We start from the raw sequence: 24,100 nt of genomic DNA, 5'->3' as shown, positions 1-24,100 counted from the left end.
TGGAGGGATTGCCAGTGGTGAGAGGAAAGGGACTTATTCTAGTGGTAGAATGGAAGATACTTGGAAAACCAGGGAACCAGTGAAGCTAACCCTTCAGGTCAGTGTGGTAGCAGTATATAATGCAGTTCCCTTTGAAGGAATTACAGGGGGAAGCACAAAGAAGAATTCCTTTCTGGAGCTGTTTAAATACAGTGTTTTAATGGCAACAATACAACTGTAATGATGCCTGGTGGATTAATGAGGGTTCCATAAATGAACAGCCCAAATGGGATTGAGAAATTTACTGGCTTCTCTGTCTCTTTCTGGAAAGAGTATTTAAAAACAACATGCATTTGCTCTCCAGGGCTGCATGGGGTTTTCAGCCAATGATTTCTTCTGTCTGGTTCATTGAGAGCTGCACAGAATAGAGCCTCTAATGGCACTTGCTGCATGGTTCCAGACTCTGTTTGTGACCTTGCCTGGTGACCAGGCAGTAACTGTTCACACAGCACATTAATGCTAAGGATTTCTTGCACAGGTCAAGGGCAAAGAGAAAATCACTACTCTACTGAGGTTATCTCAAATGCGTCTCTCTTAAAAGAAATTATGTGACCACAGACTTACTAATTTGAAGCTAAAATGCTCAACTAATAATGGTAAGCTAGGTTTTTAGAATTGGTGCTGGATAACTAAACATGGCATGTGAAAAGCCTCCTCAGATAAGGTGCTGCTGAGTGCTGGAGAACACAGCAAGAGGCTGCACTGAGTTCATCTGACCTGAGGCTGTGGGCATAACATCCAACAGCAGCAGTGCCTGGAGAGGACTCTGCTTACAGCCCTCCCCAGCTGCTTCTTACTCTCTCCCTCAAGTTGAATATCTGAGCTGTTGGTAAAACTGCCAACCAGCACAGGTTTTCTCCTCAGCTTGTTACTGAAGTTGTTGAAGCCAGCATGCAGGAGGCTGCAGGGCTCATCTGAGCAGCCTGCCTAGTGACTCTGAAAATGAGGCAACAAGCAGCTGGGGATGGTAACCCATGCTCTGTACAGCTGCTGTGACAGAAGCATGGAGCAGGAAGAATGCAAGAGCAGGTATTTTTGGATGTCCTCTTTGTTCAGAAGCAGGATGCCACTTCCTGAATTGAGCTGTTTTTAAATTTCACTTTACCGCTACTAAAGTTCAAGCAAAATAACAAACAGAAGGACCTTTTCCCCTCTTTATTTCAGCTTCTGGGAAAGGAAGCAACTTTACTAGAGAAACAGTGAAATCTTAAGTTGGACTCTAAATGACAGGCCAGTAGTCTAATGCACTAAAATCTACTCTAAAGAGTTAAACTGGAAGTTTGAAATACTTGAAATATCTAAAGTACCTTCAGAAGATCCACCTGTGTTAAAGGCTGCTAGGTATTTCTTGGTGTCCAATTTCCAGACGGGTTGGTCTATTTCACCATATGGCAGTACATTAATGGGGACAATGGTTGTTCCTCTCCCTTCTCTCTCTGCAAAACTTCCTTCAAGACCAGTGGAGGGTGTTGCAGAACTCCCTTAAGCAGAGTTAGCAACAGTTCATGCCAACACTTGAATCAAACCTGAGTCCCCCTTAGTGAGGGTTTCTGTAAGAATTTTCCCATACATAGTTTTTTTATTTAAAGTTGTGCAAATAGCCAGCTTTTCCACTGCCTTCTGAAATACAATTTCCTTTGACCTTCCAAAACGAAGTGACTTGACATTAACTCTCTGCTTCCTCAGCAGGCTGTCCCTGATCAGAAGTTTCTGACACTTAAAACATCAGATGAACTCTTGATTCCAAGAATGTGTAGCCTTCTTTCTCAAAAGGCTTAAATTAGGTCATGTGAAGAGAAGGAAAGAGGCATGCAGGCCATCTGCTTTCACTGGTGAGTAAAGTGTATGATCTTCCCTGCTTTCTTGATAAATAAGAAAAGATGGATATAATTAGCTGTCTCGAGGACCAAATAAGCTCCTGACTTGCTACAGAGTAGCTGAAGGTTATGTACAGTGTAGCATACAGACCAACCTATATAAATAGTCCTCTGTAGAATTACTAAGTATAATGCCCTGCACTCTCAATCTCTAATGGAAGACTACTACTACTACTGTTAGTTACTATCCTTTCAATGTAGGATAAACTTAATAATATTCTTTTTTGCACTGCTTTCCCAAACACTGACTGAAAATTAAAAAAATATTTTCCTTCCTCCTTTTACCTAAGCCTGCCATTCTTCCAGAAGAATGTTGCCTGAAATCCTGGTCATGAACATAATCAACTCAAAGGCTCACTCATGACTGAACTAATCTGATACTGTTTCCCTTAAGTCTCTTCTATACAAAACATTTCTGTCACAATGAGAACTCCGTTCAGGAGAAATATGACAATGGAATCTCGAGTTCATAATCACAACTGAAAATCTTGGCTGTCAACTAGAATTTAGTGATGTGCAGTTGAGATCTGGTTCCTAAGAGAACCTTGGTTGCTGTCAGGTGTCTTCTGGACAGAGCCTCCCAATAGTCCTACAGTGTCTGCTTGGGCATGAGGCCAAATGGCTTTGGAAACCTGACAGTAATGCCCAATGAGTGCATGGGGATACTCCCTCAAACTGCTCGGGGAGTGATGCTACACAGATGACAAACCTGCTTCTGTGAGTGCTCCTGATGTAGTCGCAGGACAAAAAGGCAGCACTTGAGAAAAGCTTTTAATATTCTGTGCTTGCTACTGCAGTTTATTGCACATCTAGAATAAACATATGATGTGCTCCTTAAGATGTGAAAGCAACAGATGTGCAAAAATCACCTTTCATGTGCTTAAATAACTGAATTTTATAAACTCTGCTATACTAATACGCAGGAAAAAAAGGACAAAATTCAATGTTGCCATGTGGACCTTAATAGATCATGATGTTTTCTGCTTGTTCCCTGTACCTGGGAATGTAGCCTACCTCCCACTTCTATACAAACATTGACTGCTAGATGTAAGCAAAGCACTGGTTTATCTTTAACAGAGACTCGGAGCTCAAGTTTGAAGTTGCCTTAACTTCCCAACTTAGAGAAATAGAAGAGGCTTTTCTTACATAAATGTAAGATATATAGTAGCCTGCTGTCTTACAAATTTTAAGTAAAATTTTGACTCAACATTATTTCTGGGATCAGCCTAAATTCAGAGATAAACAAGTAAGAACAAGTCAAATCAGCTTCACACTACGGCTGCTTTAGCTAACAGAAAACTCTTTTTGCCAGAGACACAAGAACCACATCAGATATCTATTTTAAAAAACCCTCCTCTAAACAGTATCTGTTTAATTTGAGGATTTTTGGATACCTCCCCTGCTTTTCTATATCTATGGAAGCTTGGCTTTTATCCTGTATGTTGGCTGTGGAAATGTAGCGGGGGGTGGGGGGGAGGAAGAAGTTCTACCAGTTCTCACTTGATGGATTAAATTACTATCTTCTGCTCTGTGGAAATTCAAATACTGTAACAACAGCTGAAGCATAAGGCACCAGTGACTTCCAAGGATGCAAAGAGTAACTGATATCTTAATATGATACAAAGGAAACAAGGGGAAATATTTTTGCTAATGACAACTGTATTATTTTAAGTACTTCATCAGGTTGGCACCAAGCAAGCAATTAAAAATACTGAAACCATAATTCCAGTAAAATACTGGATGGATAGGCTTTGGAGAGATCAAAGGAAAAATCTTAGATATAAATTTGTAACTACAAAGTGCTAAAGCAATATTGCAGATTAAAAAGAAAAACCCAAACTCCAATGTCAACCTCCACTTTTAAGTTGATGCCAGAAGTATTCTCTGTGGCACCTGGCAACTCATTTGTATCCTGTGATGCCCCTTCCACTGCCATGGGCACAACCCCCACTTCCAACACTACACAGGGATTGCATTCAACCTGACAAGTAGACAACGGACTGTAGCTCAGATATCAAGTTAATGCAAAGCACAGGCTAAGCAGAGTTAAATATTTACACTTTTTTCAATGAAAGTTAACAAGGGGAGAACATGAAGTTTTTGATGTTCACTCAGGAATCAGGCAGGTAAAACCAAATTTGTTCTTGCTTTATTAGCAGATGTGCCTCATGACTCAGTCATAAGAAACATGATGACTCTGTGTTTAGCATGCCAAAACTAGAGATCACTGCATAGTGCAGAACTTCTGTCGATGCTAGAAATAATTCTGATATGGTAAAGGTACCTTGACTATCATGACATTGAACTACCAACTACAACCTGCCTAAAGCTTCTGTGTGAAACTCTGGTCTCTGAAGCAAAGATCTCTCAATGCTGCCAGGGTGGGAATTTGTTCCAGTCAGACTAACTGGGAATGTGGACAACTCTTGCTTGTAAAGTATATTAAGTTCTGTAGAAAGTTAAGAGGGTTCAAAAAAACAGAAATATGGATGAGGGAGAACAAACTCATGTTTTCCAGGGTGTTTTAAAATTGCATTAGAGCAAGCTACATGCAAGTTCTGCTTTGGGTCTTTACAGAGCACACGTCCCAGCTTCTGGGAAGTCCTGTTCCATCTTTTGGCTGGCCAGTGTCTCCTTTTAACCCATGAAATTGCTGGTTTGCCTTTCTATTCCATTGCAAGGAGTCTAAAAGAGTGAGGTCTGAGGAAGTGCACAGAGGAAACCTCAAAACAAAGGGGAATCTTTAAGCCATTTAAAGCTGCTACCTTGTTAGTTTTGTAAACACTGCAGCAGGTAAGCATTTCAAATGAATAAGCTGCCAAACACCTACCAGCCTAACAATGAAATTGGAAACTTATTTCAATGTTGCTTCCAATTAGATTGCTCAACTTTGGAATGCTGCATCAAACTAGCTCAAAATTCCAGTGACTATTCTAGAAATTATGGACAAGACTGTCATTGACTTCAGTTCCTATGTGTACAGCAGAGCAGGCTGAAGTTGGAAGTTTCTCTGTCTGCAGAGTAATATAAAGTTCATAGATATCCCTAGTGATTCTGGTATAACTGTATTTTCACTACAGCTCTACCCACCTTTCAAAGAGAATAATGCTCTGCTAGAAAGACTTCCTAGGCAGAAAAACAATGGTGAGAATAAAGCTGGAAAAAGCTCTGGGAAGATGTTGCACAAGGAACTTTGAGGATTGTAGGAAAGTAGGCCAGCCTTTGACATGAGAGGTTTTACCTGCAAGTGTTGAAGTGCTTGAGCTACAGGTGTATATTTACACTGACCATAAACATGAGTTTCATAACTCTGTAATTGTTCTGGAGTTAATACTGTCAGTTAATATTGTCTATTCTTGCTTATATTCACTGTATTACCTTGTTTCAGGAGACTTCTGAAGAATGGGCTACTACACAGCCTTAAAATGAAGTTCATGGAAAAACTTATCCTAATCTGATAAACAGCTACAGGACAATTAATTACAGAGATTTTGATAAGACTTCTCTGTACAGAAGCAAATAGATGGTGATATCTTGTTTGACTTGTAAGATTTAAAATAGAAAGCAAATGTCCTTACTCCTGTGTGTTGAGAGGCAAGATGTGGCACTTTAACCATCCTATGAGAATCAACCAACTCATTTGGGTTTTCTCCTCCTTGCTGTTCTGACTGAAACCTCACAGAAAGAACTGCTTAAAGAAGTTGGTCCCTCAAGAGTTAGATGTGAATCTGCTCTTGCAAACTATGACTGGATGTTTATAATCTACAGCATGGATGCTTTCCAAATGCTGCCAAACCAAACTAAACAGGGTAACTATCTACAGGGTCTTTACTCTAGCACATTTTGAAAGAATAATTCTGTGGTCGTTGATCTCAGAACAAAGGTAAAGAGGCAACCCACCAACTGTTAAGGGAGTAGTTGAGGGGGAGCCATCAAAATAAAACAATCCTGAACTTTGACTGTTGGGGAAGTATGTCACTGGTGTTACTTTCTTTTGATAAAGGATGCTAAATACATGCATGTAAGAGTACACACTGAAGATAAAATGACAGAACAAGATCTGAAGAATGTGTTGAAAGGGTTAAGTGAGGTTCAAGTAAAATGCCCTTCTGCAGCTTGACAGAGTAACTCTCCCATCTTCCAGAGGGAGAAAAAAAAAAGGCATAATCTAATTTCATGCATTTGAGATCACAGGACCAGATGTGCATAAATACTTGCAGAAATAAGACTTGGCTAATACTTCACACAAATGGATCTTCAGTTACCAACTGGACTGATGTTGCTTGTAGCCAAACAAGTGCATTTTCATAGCACTAAACTACCTGTAGATATTATGTTGGGTGTAACAACTGCTGTTCAGACAAGTGCCTTCAGAACAGTTTGTTGATAAACACACTTACAACCTCTGTTAGGAAATATTGCCCCTGAACAAGTGACAAGCTCTGTTGTCTGCTTTCAAAAATTTTCTGCACCATATTTATTGGACTGTTAGTGTTCAATATTAACTGGTGCCACAAAAATTCTTAGGATAAGTGTAATAATGTATAATATTCTCATTTTCCTGCAAGCATCAAATATATTTCCCTAGGTTTTAATATTTTTAAAATAGCAAAATCCATGAGAAGAGGGAGTAAATGTTCCTGGCTTGGATTTTGGGACATTAGTCACAACATGTTTCTGCACTAGTGTCATAGAGGAAGGAAAACCTATCTTTGCATTGAAATTAGAGGGTGGATTTAGTCTATAATCTAATTTCCACATGCCCCAATCATCCAGCATGCCCCAATGAGTTAGAAAGCTTGTAATTAACCCCTTCTCAGGAACCACAAGTAAACAGAATTGTTTGAGGAAGCCCTGATTACTCAATGTGAACTGGACTTCCAGCTCGAGTGTCTGCTGTTGTGTTAAAATTAGGGATTATTTTGGAAGCCTGCTTCCTCAGTGATGCTTCTGGCCCTAGCAACTGCTCTCCCAAGGAATCCCTCACACACAGCCCCTGGGTGCAATGCCATGCTCCTCTGTTGTGCTAAAAGCAAGTTCAGTTTGAAGTGCTGAGGTTGTAGGATGTGCTTACATTGGTGAAGCTGAACTCCCTCCCATGTAGGAGCAGAGGAGAAAGTTTTCAGGTACTCAAAGTATAAACTGAACAGTTTTTCAGAACACATTTCTCTCTTCCTTTCTATAAATTAAATGAGTACATGCAGCAATAGGCTGGCTGGAAGACAAAGCATCTCTAAAGTGCAATTGTCTCTGGAACAGACGCCTGCCCTGGACAAGGGACGGGAAGTCTGAGCTGATGTCTCCCTTGCAGGGAGCGTGGCCACAGCCGGGCACGAGCAGTTTCCTGTGGGGATGGTGTGGTGTCTCAAGGCTTCCTCACAAATGAGGAATGTCTGCTCAGCCTCTCTTCTGGTTTACTAAAGGCAACATAGATGTTTCTCAACTATTTCAACTTGCTAAAAGCTTCAGTTATGAAATGCTTCTCCAGACTTTCCTGTTTGTCAGACTTTGCACTACACAGCCCCTGTGGCAACTCTCAACGTACTCTACCATGTTTTTGGAGAAGTGCAGTCCAGATTTTGACTTAAACTGTCCTGCCAGAAGTATTTTTTTTTTTTTGCTAGGACAAACAAAGGAAGACTAGACTTGAGACTAGATCTGTACACAGACTGCAGAGTGCTTCTAATAAAGCTTCTTGTCCATGCTATGACTGCTTGAGATCATAATTTGTTGTCTGACATCCTTCCTCTTAAAGAGCAAAATGCATTTTCTCTTTAAGACAGCAAACAACAAAAAGTATTATTTCATTCAGAGTTGGACAAAGGCCTTTATGTAAATTCTGCTATCCAATAAAGACTATGTACAAACACATGTAAAAAGCACTTAAAAGTTTGTTCCCTAGGCTTAACTTTCAAAGCACTCCTCACTTCTACCAACAGCTTAGTCTGGTCTTGTCAGAAGTTTATTCTTCTAATTGCCAGCACAAAAGGTTTTTAATTTATGTTTTGACAGCTAAAATTCTACATCTTCATAAATACAAAGACCTGTCAATAGTGCCAGCGCAGAAGCAAAGGAACCAGATGCAGTACTAACAGCTGGGGGAGACTGCAGTGATAAAAAGTTAAGAAAAGCATCTGCTTATAGTTTGATAAAAGCTATCTGTCTAAATCCAACCTAGAAAATCAGATCCTGCTACAGCTGGCATAGAGATTATGAACATCTCACAGAACAAAAAAACCCCACCACCCTGTTTAATAATAACAGGCTTCAATCAAGAGGATATTTCCTTCACTTCTGTCCTTTCTATTGTAAAAAAAAGAAATGTAAACCAACTCATAACAATATTCTGATGTCTAAAGGTCAAGATAGCAATCCTGAATTTGCATTCTAAGCTTAGAAGAATTTACTTCAGTAAAATATTCCACATGTAAAATAAAGCTACTCTATTTCTCACACCCTTAGTTTGAACATGGGCCTTTAGGTCAAGCCTTTCTCTACTTTGCTGAAAGCCTGGGTTGGAAGGTGCACAAAGGCTCTCGCCTCTCTTCCGTGCTCAGATCTAGCTCATTTCATCAGCTTTAAATTCACATCCAGGTACCACAGGCATAAAATCAGAATGCTTTTTGAAAGCCACATGAAAAGTTTTTAAACGAGCTGCACAGAAAGGCATTTACACGCAGAATACGTCAGCAATAAAAGACACTGCACGACCAACACATGTGCCAGTACCTCACGGTATGACAAGGAACAAGGTGTTTAGCTGCTCCTGCACCTGACGACCAGGTATTTCCCTTCCAAGCAGAGGTGCTTTAAGGGCAGGCCGGAGGGAAAGGGATCGGATCTTCCTGGCGCAGAGCTACTTCACCTGCCCTCTGTAAGCTGTCCTCGCTGCGGGTGGGGGGCTCCGGCTGCTCGGGGCCGCCGCCCCCGGCCCAGCCCCTCTCAGTGCCGGGCAGGGGCGGTGGTCGCCGCCACCCGGCTGAGGACTTTGGCCGCGGGGACCCCCTCACCCGCGGCACCCCACATGGCCGGGACGGGACCTCGGCATCATGAGGCCTCCTTCCCTGTCCCCCGGCCCCAGCCGGCTCAGGGCCGGTACCAGCCCTGAGGGACCCTCCCGCCACCGCCGGAGTGCGGACGCCATTGAGACCCGCGTTGCCATGGCAACCTCCCTCCCGCCCCGGGGGCCTCGCCACAGCGGGGCGGCGATCCCCGCGCCCCCCGCGCCGCCTCACGGCCCCCGCACGGAGGATACAGCTTGAAGCCGCGGAGGATCTCCTTGGCCCGCTCGTCCGTGGCCGACATGGTCCTGCCGCGCCGCGGGCGGGCGGACGGGGCTGGGCCGGGCCTGGCGGGAGCGCGGCGCTGACAGCGGAGCCTCGGGACCCCCCGCCCCTCCCTCCCGCGCACCCGCCACTGCCCGGCGCAACCAACCCCAGCGGCCGCCAGCGGCCGCCCGCCGCCGTGCCGACCAATCAGCTGCTGCTGCCCCCACCTCGCCCCGCCTTCTGGCGCAGGAATGACAGCGCTACTGACCAATCAGACAGCGCTCTTCCTCATTCAAGGGTGGGTGCGCAGTGGTCGCGGAGACTCTTCGGTGGGGCCTGACGTGGCCGCGGTGGAGGCGCCGCAGGATGACCGGGCAGGGCGAGCGGGCGGGCGGTCCCCGGGCCCAGGAGGCCGCAGCGGGGAGCAGTCGAGGGGGCGAGAAGCCGTCCCGGGCCTAGTCAGCGGCGGCCGAACGGCCCCGAGCCGCTGGAGCTTGGCTGGCGCTTCTCCCCACGCAGTGGGGGTCCCGAGGTTTCGTCTTTGGGGCTGCTCGGCGGAGCTCCGCCCTTGAATTCGGGTGGTGCTGGGGACCCGGCTGCTCAGACCCGGAGCAGCTTCTGCTGGAGACCTTGAAAACCCACCTGGACGAGTTCTGTGTCATCTGCTCCAGCTGACCCTGCCTCGGCAGGGAGTTGGACTGGATGATCGCCAGAGGTCCCTCCCAAACCTAACAGTTCTGTGATTCTGCGTGTCCCGAGGCCGGAGCCAACAGGACCAGCATTGTGGAGAAGGTTTAAGATAAATAGTGTGCTACCCCCTGGAACAAAGGCAGCCTTCTTTATGCTGCAGAAATTTGAATCACAGATCAGCTTGAGTTGAAAGGGACTTTAAAGACCATCTAGGCTGGCCTTGAACACATCCAGGGATGGGGCATCCACAGTTTTGCCAGGCAACCTGTGTCAGTGCCTCAGCACCCTCAGAGGAAATACTTTCATCCTTCTATCTAAATCTGCCTTCTGTCATTTTAAAGCCATTCCTCTTGTTGTATCACTAGAATTCTGTTGCTTTGTAAAAAGTCCCTCTCCAGCTTTCTTGTAGGACCCCTTCAGGTACAGACAGAAAGGCCTGAATAATGTCACCCTGGAACCTTCTCCAGGCTGAATAATGCAAATTCTTCCAGCCTTTCCTCATAGAAGAGGTGCTCTAGCCCTCTAATCATCTTCATGGCCTTTATGTTTGTGTAGCAGAGTTGATTGTGGGGGGGAAAGTCTGGTTTGTTAGCACATCCCAGGAGCCAGGCTGCTCTTTTACATGAGCTAATTAACTCCTCTGTTAACAATCTGAGTGCAACTGATAAAAGCATTAAGTCATGGTAAAAATAAAGCCAGCAGTTTTAACCCAGTCCTCAAATGAGGACCAGTGAACAGTCAGGGTGCCATCAATACACTCATGGCTCTGCTTGCCTCCAAATCACCCACTGTACGAAAGTGGAGACTGTGAGTGTTAATAAAGGCTGCATTTAATGCATAAGGACGAGGCCACTGCCAGTATCCCTGACAAGAGATCTTAATAATAAAAATAGGCAGCATTTATTTTCCTTATGTATATGATCCATGCTCAATTTCCCACCATCAGTTTAAGTGTATGAAGGGGTCATTTTGAGTCTGGGCAGAGTGCCAGGGGTGAGCTGTGCAAATATATAAATCTATATTTTATTAAGAATCCATCCTGGATTTTAGCTAGGCTGTGGAATTGCATGCTGTCTAAAGAGGAAGGACTAAAGATCACCGAGGAGAAAAGACTGATGAGGAGAAAAGGCAAGCAAGACAAAAGCAGACCTGGAAAAGGCAGAAATAAGTGGTTGTGTGTAGGAAATGAGCCTGCCAGGTGGAAGTAGGACATGCTGGTTTACAGAAGTTGGAAGAAACTCAATCCTGTCTCCGTTCAGGCTCCTCAGAGATGAAGGAGCCAGAGACCAAATGGATCTCATAGAAGGGAATTCTTGCAGCTTTGAAGGGCTTCTCTAGCACAGGAGTAGGGATGTTTGTGGAGTTTCGAGTTGGAGCTTTTGCATTTCCTGGCCAAGTCTCAGAATTCCCAAAGGGAGGCACAGGCCTCTCATTCATGAACTTCTGAAAATCACAGAAGAGGTCATAGCTGAAGTGTGAAGCTCTTGTGACTAGTGCAGGGCACAACTCAGAGTGACAAAAACCCTGGGATCTCTCAAAGTCCTTGGGCTGCATTAACACAAACACCACTCTTGAGCACATCATCTTAAAAATCTCCTTGCAAGAAAGTTACTGCAAATCCCTCTATCCTTTGGTGCCACTTGGAATTGAAAGCTTTTCCTTCACATCTCTGGCAGGTGTGGCAGCTTCTGAGTGACCACTGCAGGTGAGAAGATGTCTCCAGCCTGTTTTCTGCTTCTCCAGCAGCTGTTCTCAAGGTGCAGGTAAAGGAGCTGGTGTTTCTGCAGAGCAGCACAACTGGGAGATATTTTAGTAAACCAGGGCTTCATCCCACCCCAACCTGATGGAAGAGGCTGTACAACTTCACATCTACAACCACCCAGACATCACTCCTTGCCTGGCTGAGATGAGAGTCCAGCAAGCAGCTTAGTCCCTGGATCCTGGGAAATAAAGAGAGTTTGGAAACTTTTCAGTAGGGCCTGGGAGCTCCCCTCCATCATGCTCTGGAGGTGTGTGCTGGCAGCTGCAGGGAATGAGGATGAATGCATGAAGGGTTGTGGAAGCACACACAGGTGAGTAATGAAATATAAGGAAAAATATTAGAAACACAAAAGTGTTTTCACTGTTGGCCCTCTCCTTGGTGAGGTCAGGTGTCCTCAAAGTCTGGGGGTCCAGGACCCCACTGCTTGGGGACATTACTGTGGCAGTGCAGGGAAATAAGGTGAATTATGTGCTGCCTTAAAGGGACCTGGACTGCAGAATCACAAGGGGAAGAGGTGGGGTGAGCCAAGAGATAATGCCAACATTAAAAGATAAAATGGATTAACATCTCCTGGCACACAGAGAGCTGCGTAGGTGGAGCAAGAGGTTGCAATAGCTGTTTAAAAGGGAATGAGACAGCTGGACATACACATATTTTTCCTCTTAAAAACAAAAATCCGTCCCAGAAGCTGAGCTTAGCTGACATTGTCCTCCAAAGTCCAGGTCAGCCAGCCAGGCTGGCTGTCAACAGTTGGGAGGTATCAGGACAGGAACTCCTGGCTGACCTACATGGGGCTAGCAGATGATTTTTACCCACAGGCTCTAGCAAAAGGTTGCAGAATCCATGGAAGATAGCTCACAATCATATATTTCCTTTTCTATTTCAGCCTGGAATTGGAGCTTTAGCAAGTGTTGGGAAGAAAGAGGACACACACTGCTTGTCCAAGGCAACTGTTCTAGCATGTCTGCAGGATGACAGGAACCGTGGGGAAGGGCCTGGTTAGGATGTGATTAAAGAGGTAATTCTCCCTCCCTGTGCAGATGAGGGCTAAGTGTGGCTTAAGTAAATTACTGACTGGCTTGTTATAGCCCTGGCTGAGTTCCCTTGTTGTGCAGGGCCTGTTTTTTTACATCCAATTTGCTGTGAAGCCCAGAGTGTCACAACAGCACTCCAACACCTGCATCTCTGCACTTCTCTGATGGATGATGGGACCCTAGGGCCCTGGCTCTGAGACACAGGCTAAGCCCCATCAGTTTCCCTAATAGCTTCTGATGTTCATTCCTTGAAAGTTCCCCCCTCCTGGTCCATGATTTGATCTTCAGAGACTTGCTGACTGAAAGCCAGAAGCACTTTGCTCTCAGCTGAAGGATTTTTAACAGAGGCACATTTTATTCACAACATGGCATGGATGAGCCTACAAACCTTGGGAAGGTTAACAATCCCCAATTCCCTCTTGTTTCCACCCTCATTCTGATACCCCTTCGAGCATCTTTTGGCTCCTGATCTATGCCCTGGGGAGGATCTTAACCCTTCCAGTTCCCTCCCTGCTGCCCCATGTCACAGCAAGAGCTCTGCCCTTTGGTTTATCGTTTGTATTTTTCTATGGAGTTCAGAATCAGTTCTATCTTCACTCCATCTCTTGCTATTTCCCAGGAGGACTGGCCCGAGAGGCTCAGCTGGTAGAATCATAGAATATCGTGAGTGGGAAGGGACTCACAAGGATCATCTTTGCACAGGACAGTCCCAAGAATCCCACCATGTCTGAGAGTGTTATCCAAACCCTCCTTGAGCTCTGCCAGGTTTGGGGCTGTGATCACTTCCCTGGCGAGTCCGTTCCAGTGCTCCGTGCAACCATTCAATCTAATAATGGCCCCACTTCTAATAACGAAGTGGCCTTACAACAGCAGCCCTTTGCACGGGTTATTTTGGGGTGCAAACCCCTGTGATGCTGCCACAGGACCTCGTATCCTCTAAAAGAGAGGCAGGGAGTTTACTTGCTTATGCTGGAACAGCTGCTAGGACCCAGCAGAGCAGTTGTTGCAGCATAAGCAAGTGAAGTTTGCTCCATGGGCTGCTGGACCATGGCTCTATAGGTGCCAGCACACCCAGCCCCGGCCCCATCCCGGTATCCCCGGGATGCCGGCTCGCGGCTCCCGCTCCGTGCGGGCGGAACGTTCGGCGCGGCCCGCGCGTTCCGCTGGGGAAGGAGCCGCGCGCGGACACCGGTGCCGCCATCATGGCGGCTTGAGGCGCGGCGGGTTCGGCGCCGGGAGCGGCGGGACGGGAGGCCGGGAGCGGAGAGGTAATGCCGGGGCTGGGAGAAGCCTCCCGGGAACAGGGGCGGCGGTGAGGGACTCCCAGTAAATTACCCCCTGCGGCAGGGCTCGGTAGGGCCCGAGGGCTCTGCCAGGGGTCTGGGGGGAACGGCAGGGCCGACAAACCCCCGCCTTCCTGCTGCAGGGTCTGCGGGCCGCTTCCCGCTCTGAAACTCCGTTGAGCTACCTTAGAAAGGCCTGACCGCAAGAGAAGCCCGGCTTGTTCCCCTGCTTGGGTTGTTGTAGTCTTTGGACAAGCTACGTTGGAGTGTGTGCTGTATTTCAGTCACTTCTCACCGCGATAAGTCGGTTGTGGAAGCAGCGAGGTATTCCCTGTGACACGGGTGTGCACACACACGTTACAATAGCACCGCAGTTGTCCGAACATTTACTTGGAAAGGGGCAGAGAATTGGCATCTCTTTCCCAGCAGAGCATGGATTCAGCCAGCCAGTCTTTTGTAATCTCATACACCAGCATGTGGTTTGATTACCTGTGAGGGAGGACAATAGAACTGTGAAATCTGAGCCTCATTCCCAGCACAGTCAATCCATATTCTCTCGTGAGGAAATTGCCCTCTCTGTGAGCAGAGGGGGAGCACACTGATGTGTTAGGCAGGCACACCGAACCTTCTGTAGTGCAGGGATTCCTGGGTCAGAGCTGAGGTGCTGTTCAGCCAGCTGTGCTGTGCCTCTGGTGGAAAGAATCCCAGAGAGACTTCGGGGGCTGAGATATCTCAGTGTGGAGACTGTTAAAGGTTGTCCTCTAAAGCTGAGACCATTTGTACCTGCAGGTGTAATAGAACAAAGTAAAGTGTATTTTTAGAAGTTGACTAACACAGGAAGCTGTGATGCCTTCACAAGCCTTAATTTGGTTAGGCCTGGTGAAGCAGCAAAGCCCTTGTATGACTGTGCTGCCCCCACAAGGGTGGATGTGGGCCCAGCTCATGTGGGTCACACAGAACCAGACAGGTTCTCTGGTGTTTGGTTTTCATCAAGGTTATACCCTCTGCTTGATAACTATCCCATACAAACATAACACAAGACCTCCCTTATCTGCTAAGTTCTTTGTTTGGTTTCTGAATAACATGCTTGGGAAGTTTTGTCTTAGTTGTTTGTAAACAAACAGCTCATTTTGTGGAACTAGTTAATAAATAGTGATTTACATTTCAAAAGCAACATGTTGGTGCTGGGAGACAGCATGCACACCAGAAATGTCAGGCAGCAGCTGAAGACAAAGACCTCTCTTTACAGGGACTTAAATAGAGCCTTTGTAGAAAGGGTATTTTTATCACTTAAGCTTCCCAGTTAACCCCAAACACTTGAACTGCACAGTGCAGACAGGGGAGCTGCTTACAGGCCCCACTTCTTTTTACCTTTTGGGCTCAATGGGAATTATGGAAACACAGTGTATCAATAGCCAGAGTCAAAGGAAAAGGTCTGATGTGTGGGCGTACAGGGTGCATCAGTCCTTCATAGGGAATTATGTTGGTTGCTGATTTGGAGCTGTGTAATGAGGAAGGAGAAAGTCAATCAAGTGTATCAATAAGCATCTTTACAGCTGGCATTATTTGGCAGCATCACCAGAAGGAAAAGTCTGAAAACAACATGAAGTCTAAACTCCTGTCTTATAAGAAGGGATCTGCAAAAGCAGATCCTTTTAGGGAGCTGATCAGACAGAAATTTTGCTTAGAAATTGTGGAAGTCATCCTTGCTCCCCAGCTAAATCAGCAGTTGAACCTGCTGGGTTTTTGGCCTGCCCCCTGAATGCTGAAGAAAAGGCTGGCAGCTGAAATGTTGCTGAGCACCTTCTGGTCCCCTGCCAGGCAGAGGAGAAAGGATGTGTTAATATTATGTTCTTTTGCTGACAGATTGAAAACCTAGAATGGCAGGAGAACAGAAGCCGTCCTGCAATCTTCTAGAGCAGTTCATTTTACTAGCCAAAGGAACAAGTGGCTCAGCTCTGACTGCTCTTATAAATCAAGTGCTGGAAGCTCCTGGGGTTTATGTCTTTGGAGAGCTGTTGGAGTTAACAAATGTGAAAGAGGTAAGAGTTGAGTTTTTATTCTAATGTCCCTTCTGCACTACCAGTATAAGGGATCTCCAGAAGTTTCCATAGGCAGACTGTGGGTGAAATTTCTGTGCTAGGAGGGCCTGCTGCAACTTACCTGGCTTGAGAGATGTTTTTGAATAAGAGGCTGACCTTGCTTTTGCCTGTATATGTTAGGTGTTAAAGAATACCTATATAAAGCTTTGCTACCTTAAGGCAATTGCTAACACAGCAAAAACCTGGCAGCAGCACAGTAGCAGTTTTAAGAAGGCACTTTGGCAGCCAACAAGGAAAAAGTCCCTTTCTATTTCTTTACTGTCCTGGAAAGCAGAACTTCAGTGCTCTCCAAAAGTCTTTGTGAACAGATGTCTAGTGTATCAGGCCTGGGTGGTAACCAAATCCAAACCATTTTAAACCAAGGTGGAAAGCAAGTTCCAGAGCTTTTGCTGAGAGTGCTTTGCCAGCTCCTGCCTCTTGTACAATGAAAGAATCTGAGTATCTCTGCAGCTGGAGTAACACAGTGCACAGCAAGTTTGGCTTTCCAAACAGGCTCTTAAATATGCATAAAAGCACCTCGGTGGTCATTCAGCATCAAATCGCAAGTGCTGGTTTTTTCCTGGGTTTGTGTGCGGCTAATGTATTAAAAACCCCATCAATAAAAATCACTGCTTGGTGCTGCTGTTATTCCAGTGAAGAGTTTGCAGACAAGAGAAGAGCTGTTACCTTCAAATGCACTCCAGTTACAGTGTCCCAGCTTGCTTTGCTTTGAAGCTGTGGTGGCTCTGCAGGTAAGCTGTCCTAGCTTTCACAGGATCCTTACCAGCCATCCCCATTACCTGCTTGCTTATCACCTGATGAGAGGAGCAGGCCCTGTAGGTTGTCAACTGAAGTTAAGAATTGCTTTTTTCTTTTACCTCCCAAGTTGCCACACAGAGCAGTTGACAGTCCAAACTGGAGTTAAGTTCCAGTGCATAGAAATGACTGGATCATCTTGACTCTAAAACTGCTGCAATATCCTACTCTTGAGGCCTTAGAAGGGTCCAGCTTGGGATAGAATTGCTTTTCTGCTTAAGTCCTGTGCAGACTTACACCATTCTCTGGAGAAGGTGCCTATCAGGGTTGTGTGACCTTTCTTTTCTCCCCATCCAGCTTGCTGAGGGGTCTAATGCTGCTTATTTCCAGCTGCTGAACCTGTTTGCTTATGGAACCTACCGGGACTATGTAGGTAAGAGACCCGTTTGCAGAGGGTGGGACTGGGTTGCCTTTAGGATTGTCAGAGGCAATTCTTTGCTTTCTTAGATGCCTGCTGTAGTGTGGCTGGGTGAAAGCATCCAGGAACAAGAGTTTCTTAGGAAGAGAATTGTCTGTATGGGGTCTGGGTCATGTGTGGTTTTTGCTTGTTAAAAATGAAAGGAAGGGTTAGAGTCTCTGGGGTGCTACTGGTTTGGATGGGACTGCACTGCTGGGTTGAATTGGTCTGCAGCAGACCAATTCAATTGACCAAGTCAATTCCTTGATGTTCACAGGCCACTTACCTCTGTAGAGGGAAATTTCAGACATCTCTATGGAAATTTAGATGACACCAGTTATGGAAACTGCAGAAAACTTAGACAAAATTGTTCTGTGTTATTTATAAAAATCTATATGGTTTGTGAGATAACATTTTATTCCATGACGGCATTGCTGAAACAAAGTGAATAATTTCTTAGCTAGAATACAAGTTGAAATAATGACTTTTATCCAGCTTTAGAAAGACTATGTGTGAATCATCTTTATATCTGTTGAAATGTGCTTTTATCTCCGGTGCTTATGCTTCCATTCTGCTACAATTTAATGCTTCATTTGTGGGTAGCAGCCTCATCCAGACCATTACAGAGTGTGACAAATAATTCTGTCATAGTGCTGTTTCTCAGGGTGGTGGATGAGCTATCTAGTTCCTGTAAGGAGCAGTGGCATCTGTAAGTGCAAGGACTGGAAATTCCAGTGTCTGTGGAGCAACATGAACCTCATGAATTCTGTGACTGATTAGAAGATGTGCTTGCTGTCCATGGCTCTTGTGTCACTGTGTGACAGCACAGTTCATTCTTCCTTTTCTAGTGAAGAAAGAGAAAGGGGAAAAAGCAGTCAAAATGCAGAGCATTGGATGAGGTGGGATGGATGGGAGAACTTGAGTGGCCCTGAAACACTAATTTCCATTAAAGTAGATATTTTAAAGAGTTTCTTAGCTTTGGAGGGCTGCCAGTTTCCTTTCTCTTTTTAAATATTCATGAGGCACATGGATATAATACAGTGACAGTGTGGCCATCTAGATTAATGATTTCTCCTCTCTTCCTCAGCTTGGTACTTTGCACTTTAAATTCTGCAGCTCTTCAGGGAAATAAAACCAGCTGTATTTGCAACCAGTTCAGCAAAGGGGGAAGATTTTTTTTCTGTCAGCTTGTTAATGAAATAAAAATTACTTGGTAGAAACAAAGCCATTGACCAACTGTTTTGGCCAGGCACCAGTTATGAATTACCTTATAATTCCAGAACCAGAATTACTAAAGAAGCAGATCAGAATGGAATTGCCAAGTTGTTCTTAACTTGTCCCCTTCTCTCCCTGGTTGTGCCAATTTATCTGCAGCAGCACACTCTGCTCACCAGCCAGCACCCACATTAGCTGGAAGTGTTCAGTATTTCAGGCTGTAGTGTAGCATAACTAGCCAGAAGTTCTGCAGCCTGGATTATGTAATTTTCAAAGTTAAATCCTGAATCTTGTCTTTTTGACATTAACAGCAAACAAAGATAACCTGCCTGAATTAACAGCAACTCAGAAAAACAAGCTGAAACACTTGACGATCGTAAGCCTGGCTTCCCGAATGAAGGTAAAATGTGTGGGGTTTGACAGCTGTTGTCTCTTGGTTTTGTTGTAGAAAATGGCATCCATTCCAGAGCACTGAAGTTGTACCAGCCTGCATGGGTACTCACAAAAAATCCTGTTCTGGGAAGGTACATGTAGGGTACAGTGTTCTCTCTCCTGGTGCATTTGGAATATTGACTTAGTGGACTTCCATGGGGGAAGCATGGGGGTGTCTGAACTGATGTCCAGATTGGTCAGGAAGGTCTGGGAAACTTTGTATGGCTTTTTTCACTGCTGGAGACAGAGAATCATTCTTTAAAACACTGACTTTTTGTTCTAGAGAAAATTATGCCACACTCTTAATTTCTTCTACAGTCCCATTTACCTTTTTTCTTCTTGAATGTGCTATACTATACCAAAGCTTCAGGAATTACCAAAGTTGTGTCAGAATATTTCATAGCCTGGCAAGCATTTGTTCTGCCGTGATCAGTCACTGCTGCACCTGCAGGTCAAAGTGTAGGATACAATAAACATTTGAGTCTCAACCTTTTGAGACTTAGCCATTCATTTTTGCTTTAGGACTGTTAACTTACTCTTGATCTTGCTATTTTCAGTGCATTCCCTATTCTGTGTTGCTGAAGGACCTGGATATGAGGAATCTGAGGGAGCTGGAAGATCTCATTATTGAAGCGGTTTACACAGATATTATCCAAGGGAAGTTGGATCAACGAAACCAGGTGTTAGAGGTGGATTTTTGTATTGGCAGAGACATTCAGAAGAAGGACATCAGTAACATTGTCAAAACACTCCAGGAATGGTGAGGCAGTCTCTCCACCCTCCTTGTTCCTTGTACATAGCTTGTCCTCACAGTTTCAAGTGCTGGCTCAATTTCACTATGTTCCATTAATCAGGAGTCTTGTGCTATAAGTAGGCACTTGGAGCAGGAGTCCATTGGGCAAGTTTTCCAAAATCCCATCTGGGATTCAATTTGCATTATGTATCAAGCCAAGCTTTACCATACTGTGAGCTTCTGCTCTCACTGTAGCTTTTACATGGCAGAACCCAGTGGCAAGTCGAGGACTTTGCAGAAAGAGGTGCCAAACTGGACTCATGGTTCTGTGGTGGGAGCTGCAGCACTTTATAATGAAGACAGAACTGTTACTTTTCAGCCTTTTTCACTGTGTTGAGAACTGTGTGGGCAAATTCTAGAGAATCACAGCTCTTTCGGTGGGATGTCTCTTCAAGTTTGAAGTTTCAGGTGGCTTTGTCTTCTCTTTGTTCCTGCAAATGCAGCCTGTTTGCAGCTATAGTGGGACTGTGGTATTATCTCTTTGTACCTTTGCCAGGAAGCTGTTTCTCATCTTTTTGTAGGATTCCCTTCCCACCTAAAGAAATTCCCGCATAGACTGTGGAGTCCATGGCAGGTCCTGAGCTGACTGGGAATTGCTTCCTAGTTGCTGTGGTAATGAGTGCATGAAAAGTAATTAAACTGCTGGACAAATATGCTGTCCTGTGGTGGGGGCAGGTTTTTTGCTTCTCTGCTCCAACTCCCTCAGTCCCATCACATTGGGAGGGCTCTGACAGCTTCCAGGACCTTGCAGCATTGTTTGGAAGGTAACAGTGAACCCACTGCCAATTCCCTTTTTGTCTTTTCCAGTTCTGAGTTACATGCTGAGTGCTCTTGTCATTTGAACACTTAACAGGCAGGAGGATTATCTTAATATTACTTTTTTTCTATCATTTTAAAATTTTACATTTGAATACTGTGTTGCATCCTGTTTAAGCTGTAATTCTGTCTGAAAAGGAAGATGAAAGTGCACTGAACCTGCACTTACTCTCTGATGGTAAGGGTAACACAGACTCTAGAGACTGCTGAGAAATGCATTGGGTATGCAGCAAAGCTTTTTCTTGCCAGCTTTTTGCAACTCTAAGCAGGAAGTATAAATTTAATAATCTCTTAAACTTTTAGATGAGCCTGACTTTTCAGATTGCCTGATTGAGCTGCTCCAGGGAGAATTCGTAAACACTGTTTGACATAATTTGTGTCTTGCAGGTGTGATGGCTGTGAAGCAGTTCTTTTAGGAATTGAGCAGCAAGTACTTAGAGCCAACCAGTACAAAGAGAACCACCACCGAACTCAGCAGCAGGTAGAGATGGAGGTGGGTACAGAGATATCTCAGGCCTCTATGCTGTGGGATAAATGTTTGTTTGCTGAAGGAAATAATCTATAATAAATGCCTGGTTGATGGTCACGGCTCTCAGAAGAAGGCTAACAATCATGCAAATCAGTCATGGGGTAGAAAGAAAACACATCTGCTTCTGAGTGCAAGACCACAAACATCAGACATCCAGTTGAGTGGAATTTCTCTTGATAATTTTTTATAAATTTAGGCTAGGTGACTGCACTAATTGTGGTTTCCTGTATTGATTCATTAGGAAAACTGTGCTTTTACCACAAATCTTCATTGCAACTCTGTTCCCTTCGTACAAGGCAGGCAGGAATTCAAAAACACTTCTCTTTGTTAAACCTGGAAGTGTAGTTAGAAGTCTCTGGAGTCTCGATTGCTTTTGCAGAGAGTGCCCGCGGCAGCTCCCCCAGTCGGGCCGGGCCCTGGCGCGCTCCCGCCATTAGGTGGCAGCACGAGCCCGCGGTCCGGCCCGGCCCTGCATCAGTCCGAACGTCGGCTCCGGCCGCTGGGAAGGTGGGGATGGACCTCCCAAAACACTGCATCAGGGGTTATCATCCCTGCAGGTTTATGTTTGCATCTGCTTGGAGGCTTGTTCCGTATCCACAGCACATTTGGTTTGCCAGATGCCTTTGGCTTGGAGTTGGCACACCTGAGTCCCAAACCTTGGGGTTTTTTTGAAGGTTTGCTCACTGTATTTGTGGTGAGCCCTGCAGAGTTCCAGGGAATTGAGAATGGTGCTTAGTGCTGTATCTCTCCTTTTCAGACAGAGTAACAGAAACATTACTGCTGCTTTCCACGAAACTAATTTCTGTTCCTGCTTCTTAGCAAATACGTGTGTCTCAGGTAGTCAGACAGGCCAAATGGCATTTTTGATTTTTGAGTTCTGTCCTGAGAGTAGATTTTTCTTTCACTGTCTCCTTTCCCCTTCCTGCTTCTGGCTAACAGAATGGTAGGATGGCTCCTTCTGCACCAAGGCAGTAGTAGGTCCCTACAGCCAGACAGAAGGGTGGTAAAATATTGTACCACTGTCTCTTAGGAAAAAAAAAATAATCCTTGGTTATTCCAGACTGGAAATACTATCAGCTCTGTCTGTAAATGAGGATGAAACATTACCTTTATTAAACTGAAATGCAGAGCATGTTACTGCTGGGAGAGTCTCTTTTATAATCTCCACTCTTATACTCCAGGGGTTTTTCAAAATGTTTATGAACAGAGTGTCTGCTGTGAGGGGAGGAAGAAGCAGGTGCTGATTCACTGTCTCTTCTTGGCCAGGTCACAAACATAAAGAAAACATTAAAAGCTACAGCCTCGTCGTCGGCACAGGAGATGGAACAGCAGCTGGTAGAGCGAGAGTGCCCTCCACACACAGAACAAAGGCAGCCCACAAAGAAGATGTCCAAAGTCAAAGGGCTGGTCTCCGGCCGTCACTAGAACATGCCATCTAAATGTCATTCAGTTAGGAATGACAACAGGAGGAGCAAAAAGGGCCTGTGTCTCCTTTTTCAGTGGGTTCTGGGCCAGTCCCCTCCCAGCTGGCAAGTAAAAGTCCTGTTTGAACAGCTCCCAGTTAGCAGCATCTGGCTAAGTTACACTGTGCAGCTCCTATGAGTTTTCAGGGTGTTCCTGTTCTGGTCCTGTCAAGAGGGACTTTTAAAGAAAGGGACTAACCAAAAGGGGCAGGAAAAAAAACAAAATATCTGTGGACCGTTTTGCTCCCTCCCAGCTAGTTCATTGCTGCTTAACCTTGAGGAAGCTGCTCTACTGAATCAGATCATGGGAGAGCTTCTATAGCAAGCATGTGAATCCCAGTTGAAGTGTGGCTACCAAAGCCAGGCTGGGAGTGAGGAAGCCATCAACACAGATCTTTTTATTCCCAAAGGGAGCACAGGAAGGTTTCTAGGCCAGGAACTGCTTTACATGGAAGCCTTCAGCCTTTCCACTACCCCTGTCTATTTTAAACTGGGGTGAAATTCACACTACCTCGCTCTGTGAAGATGAGTTCCAGTGCTGGGCTGTTTACTTAACTGTCTGTTTACTGCCCTTACTAAGCCCTTTAATCTCTCACAGATTTAAAGCACTGTTCTGCATCTCTGAGGCATCAGTACAATAAGGAGGAAGCAGGCTGCTCTTTCACACAGACTTTGCAGGTGGTTAGGGCATGCTAGGAACTATTCCTCCTGAATGTGATGTGACCTCCCAGAGCTGCTTGTGAATTGTTTCCCCCACTGATACCTTCAAAAGGTAATGCATTCGCTCTTCCTTGGATGCTGGCGACAGTGGGAGAGGAGCCTGTTTGGCATGGAGGCAGGCTGGTGGCCCAGGACCCACTGGCAGGGGTCGCAGCAGCATCCCCTTGCTGAAGCAATGGACTTGACGAGTCTTTCTGAATTTTCAACACTTTCAGGTTGTATTTTCCTCCCTCTTTTTTTTTTTTTTTTTTGTACATTGTTGTGATTCTAAAGCATTTCAGCCTTTGTTTTGTGGGTTTTTTTTATTTGTTACAAATTAACTTCAGGTGATTTGCACCTAGTTTGGCACGGTGTGGGGTTTTTTTTAAGGGGGAAGCATTGGAACAGCAATTCATAAAAAAGTACATTTAAAAAAAAATTAAAAATGCTGATTTAATGTCAGAGTCTGGAGTCTTGACTTGAGGCTGTTTTAGGCTTGTTGTCCAATGGCACTTGTTCACTTGAGCATTTGTTTGATACGTGGTGTATGTTGACCGAAGGTCTAACTGGTCTCTCTGATGTATCTGGGGGACAGGGAAGCCTCTTCACATTTTGTCAGTAGTTCATCTTTGTCCAGATTTGTGCAGAAGGATCTGTGGCAAAGCTGGTAGCTGAGCCCCGTGTCCTGAGCCTAAACAGCTTTGATGCCTGGTTGTGGAAGGTTCACAGTTGTGCTTTTAGGCCAGTCAGTTCCTTCCTTTGCATCTAGCAGAGTGCTGCTTTGTAGTTTGGCTCCTGCATTTCACTTCTGTAAAGAGAAGCTCTTTTCCTGAGCAGGCAGAGGAGCTGTTTAAGCAGAGAACTGTGACAGTGCTCCAGTCCTGAAGCCAGCTGTCACCTGCATTT

At 45.2% G+C, this 24,100-nt stretch overlaps 2 protein-coding genes across 5 annotated transcripts in view; one reads left to right on the top strand and one right to left on the bottom strand.

Moving 5' to 3' along the window:
- The window catches only part of PDE6D (phosphodiesterase 6D), a 34,825-nt gene extending 25,516 nt beyond the window's left edge, over positions 1 to 9,309 (bottom strand). The window contains exon 1 of one of the 2 annotated variants that reach the window (XM_053951195.1): positions 9,172 to 9,309. In XM_053951195.1, coding sequence (XP_053807170.1) covers positions 9,172 to 9,221 — 50 coding nt within the window. In that variant the 5' untranslated portion in view covers positions 9,222 to 9,309. Of the gene's footprint in view, positions 1 to 8,645; positions 8,991 to 9,171 lie in introns of those variants that run through there. The other variant, XM_053951196.1, reaches the window with a different exon arrangement.
- Positions 9,310 to 9,399: 90 nt separating this feature from the next.
- On the top strand, positions 9,400 to 23,651 carry COPS7B (COP9 signalosome subunit 7B). 3 transcript variants are annotated; one of them, XM_053951191.1, is made up of 9 exons: positions 9,400 to 9,482; positions 11,551 to 11,946; positions 12,523 to 12,654; positions 15,820 to 15,995; positions 17,148 to 17,223; positions 18,774 to 18,862; positions 19,452 to 19,654; positions 20,891 to 20,996; positions 22,299 to 23,651. In XM_053951191.1, the coding sequence occupies exons 4-9, from the start codon at positions 15,834 to 15,836 to the stop codon at positions 22,455 to 22,457; spliced, it is 795 nt and encodes a 264-aa protein (XP_053807166.1). In that variant the 5' UTR covers positions 9,400 to 9,482; positions 11,551 to 11,946; positions 12,523 to 12,654; positions 15,820 to 15,833; the 3' UTR covers positions 22,458 to 23,651. The 3 variants fall into 3 exon arrangements, with proteins under 3 accessions (XP_053807166.1, XP_053807169.1, XP_053807167.1); XM_053951194.1 differs by lacking the exon at positions 9,400 to 9,482 and having other exon boundaries at positions 9,685 to 11,637; XM_053951192.1 differs by lacking the exons at positions 9,400 to 9,482; positions 11,551 to 11,946; positions 12,523 to 12,654 and adding an exon at positions 13,857 to 13,938.
- Positions 23,652 to 24,100: the final 449 nt, after the last annotated feature.

Source organism: Vidua chalybeata, chromosome 10, assembly GCF_026979565.1.
Source record: "Vidua chalybeata isolate OUT-0048 chromosome 10, bVidCha1 merged haplotype, whole genome shotgun sequence".
Lineage (NCBI taxonomy): Eukaryota > Metazoa > Chordata > Aves > Passeriformes > Viduidae > Vidua > Vidua chalybeata.
Note: the sequence above shows the minus strand (reverse complement) of the source record. Positions and strands in the feature narration are given on the sequence as shown.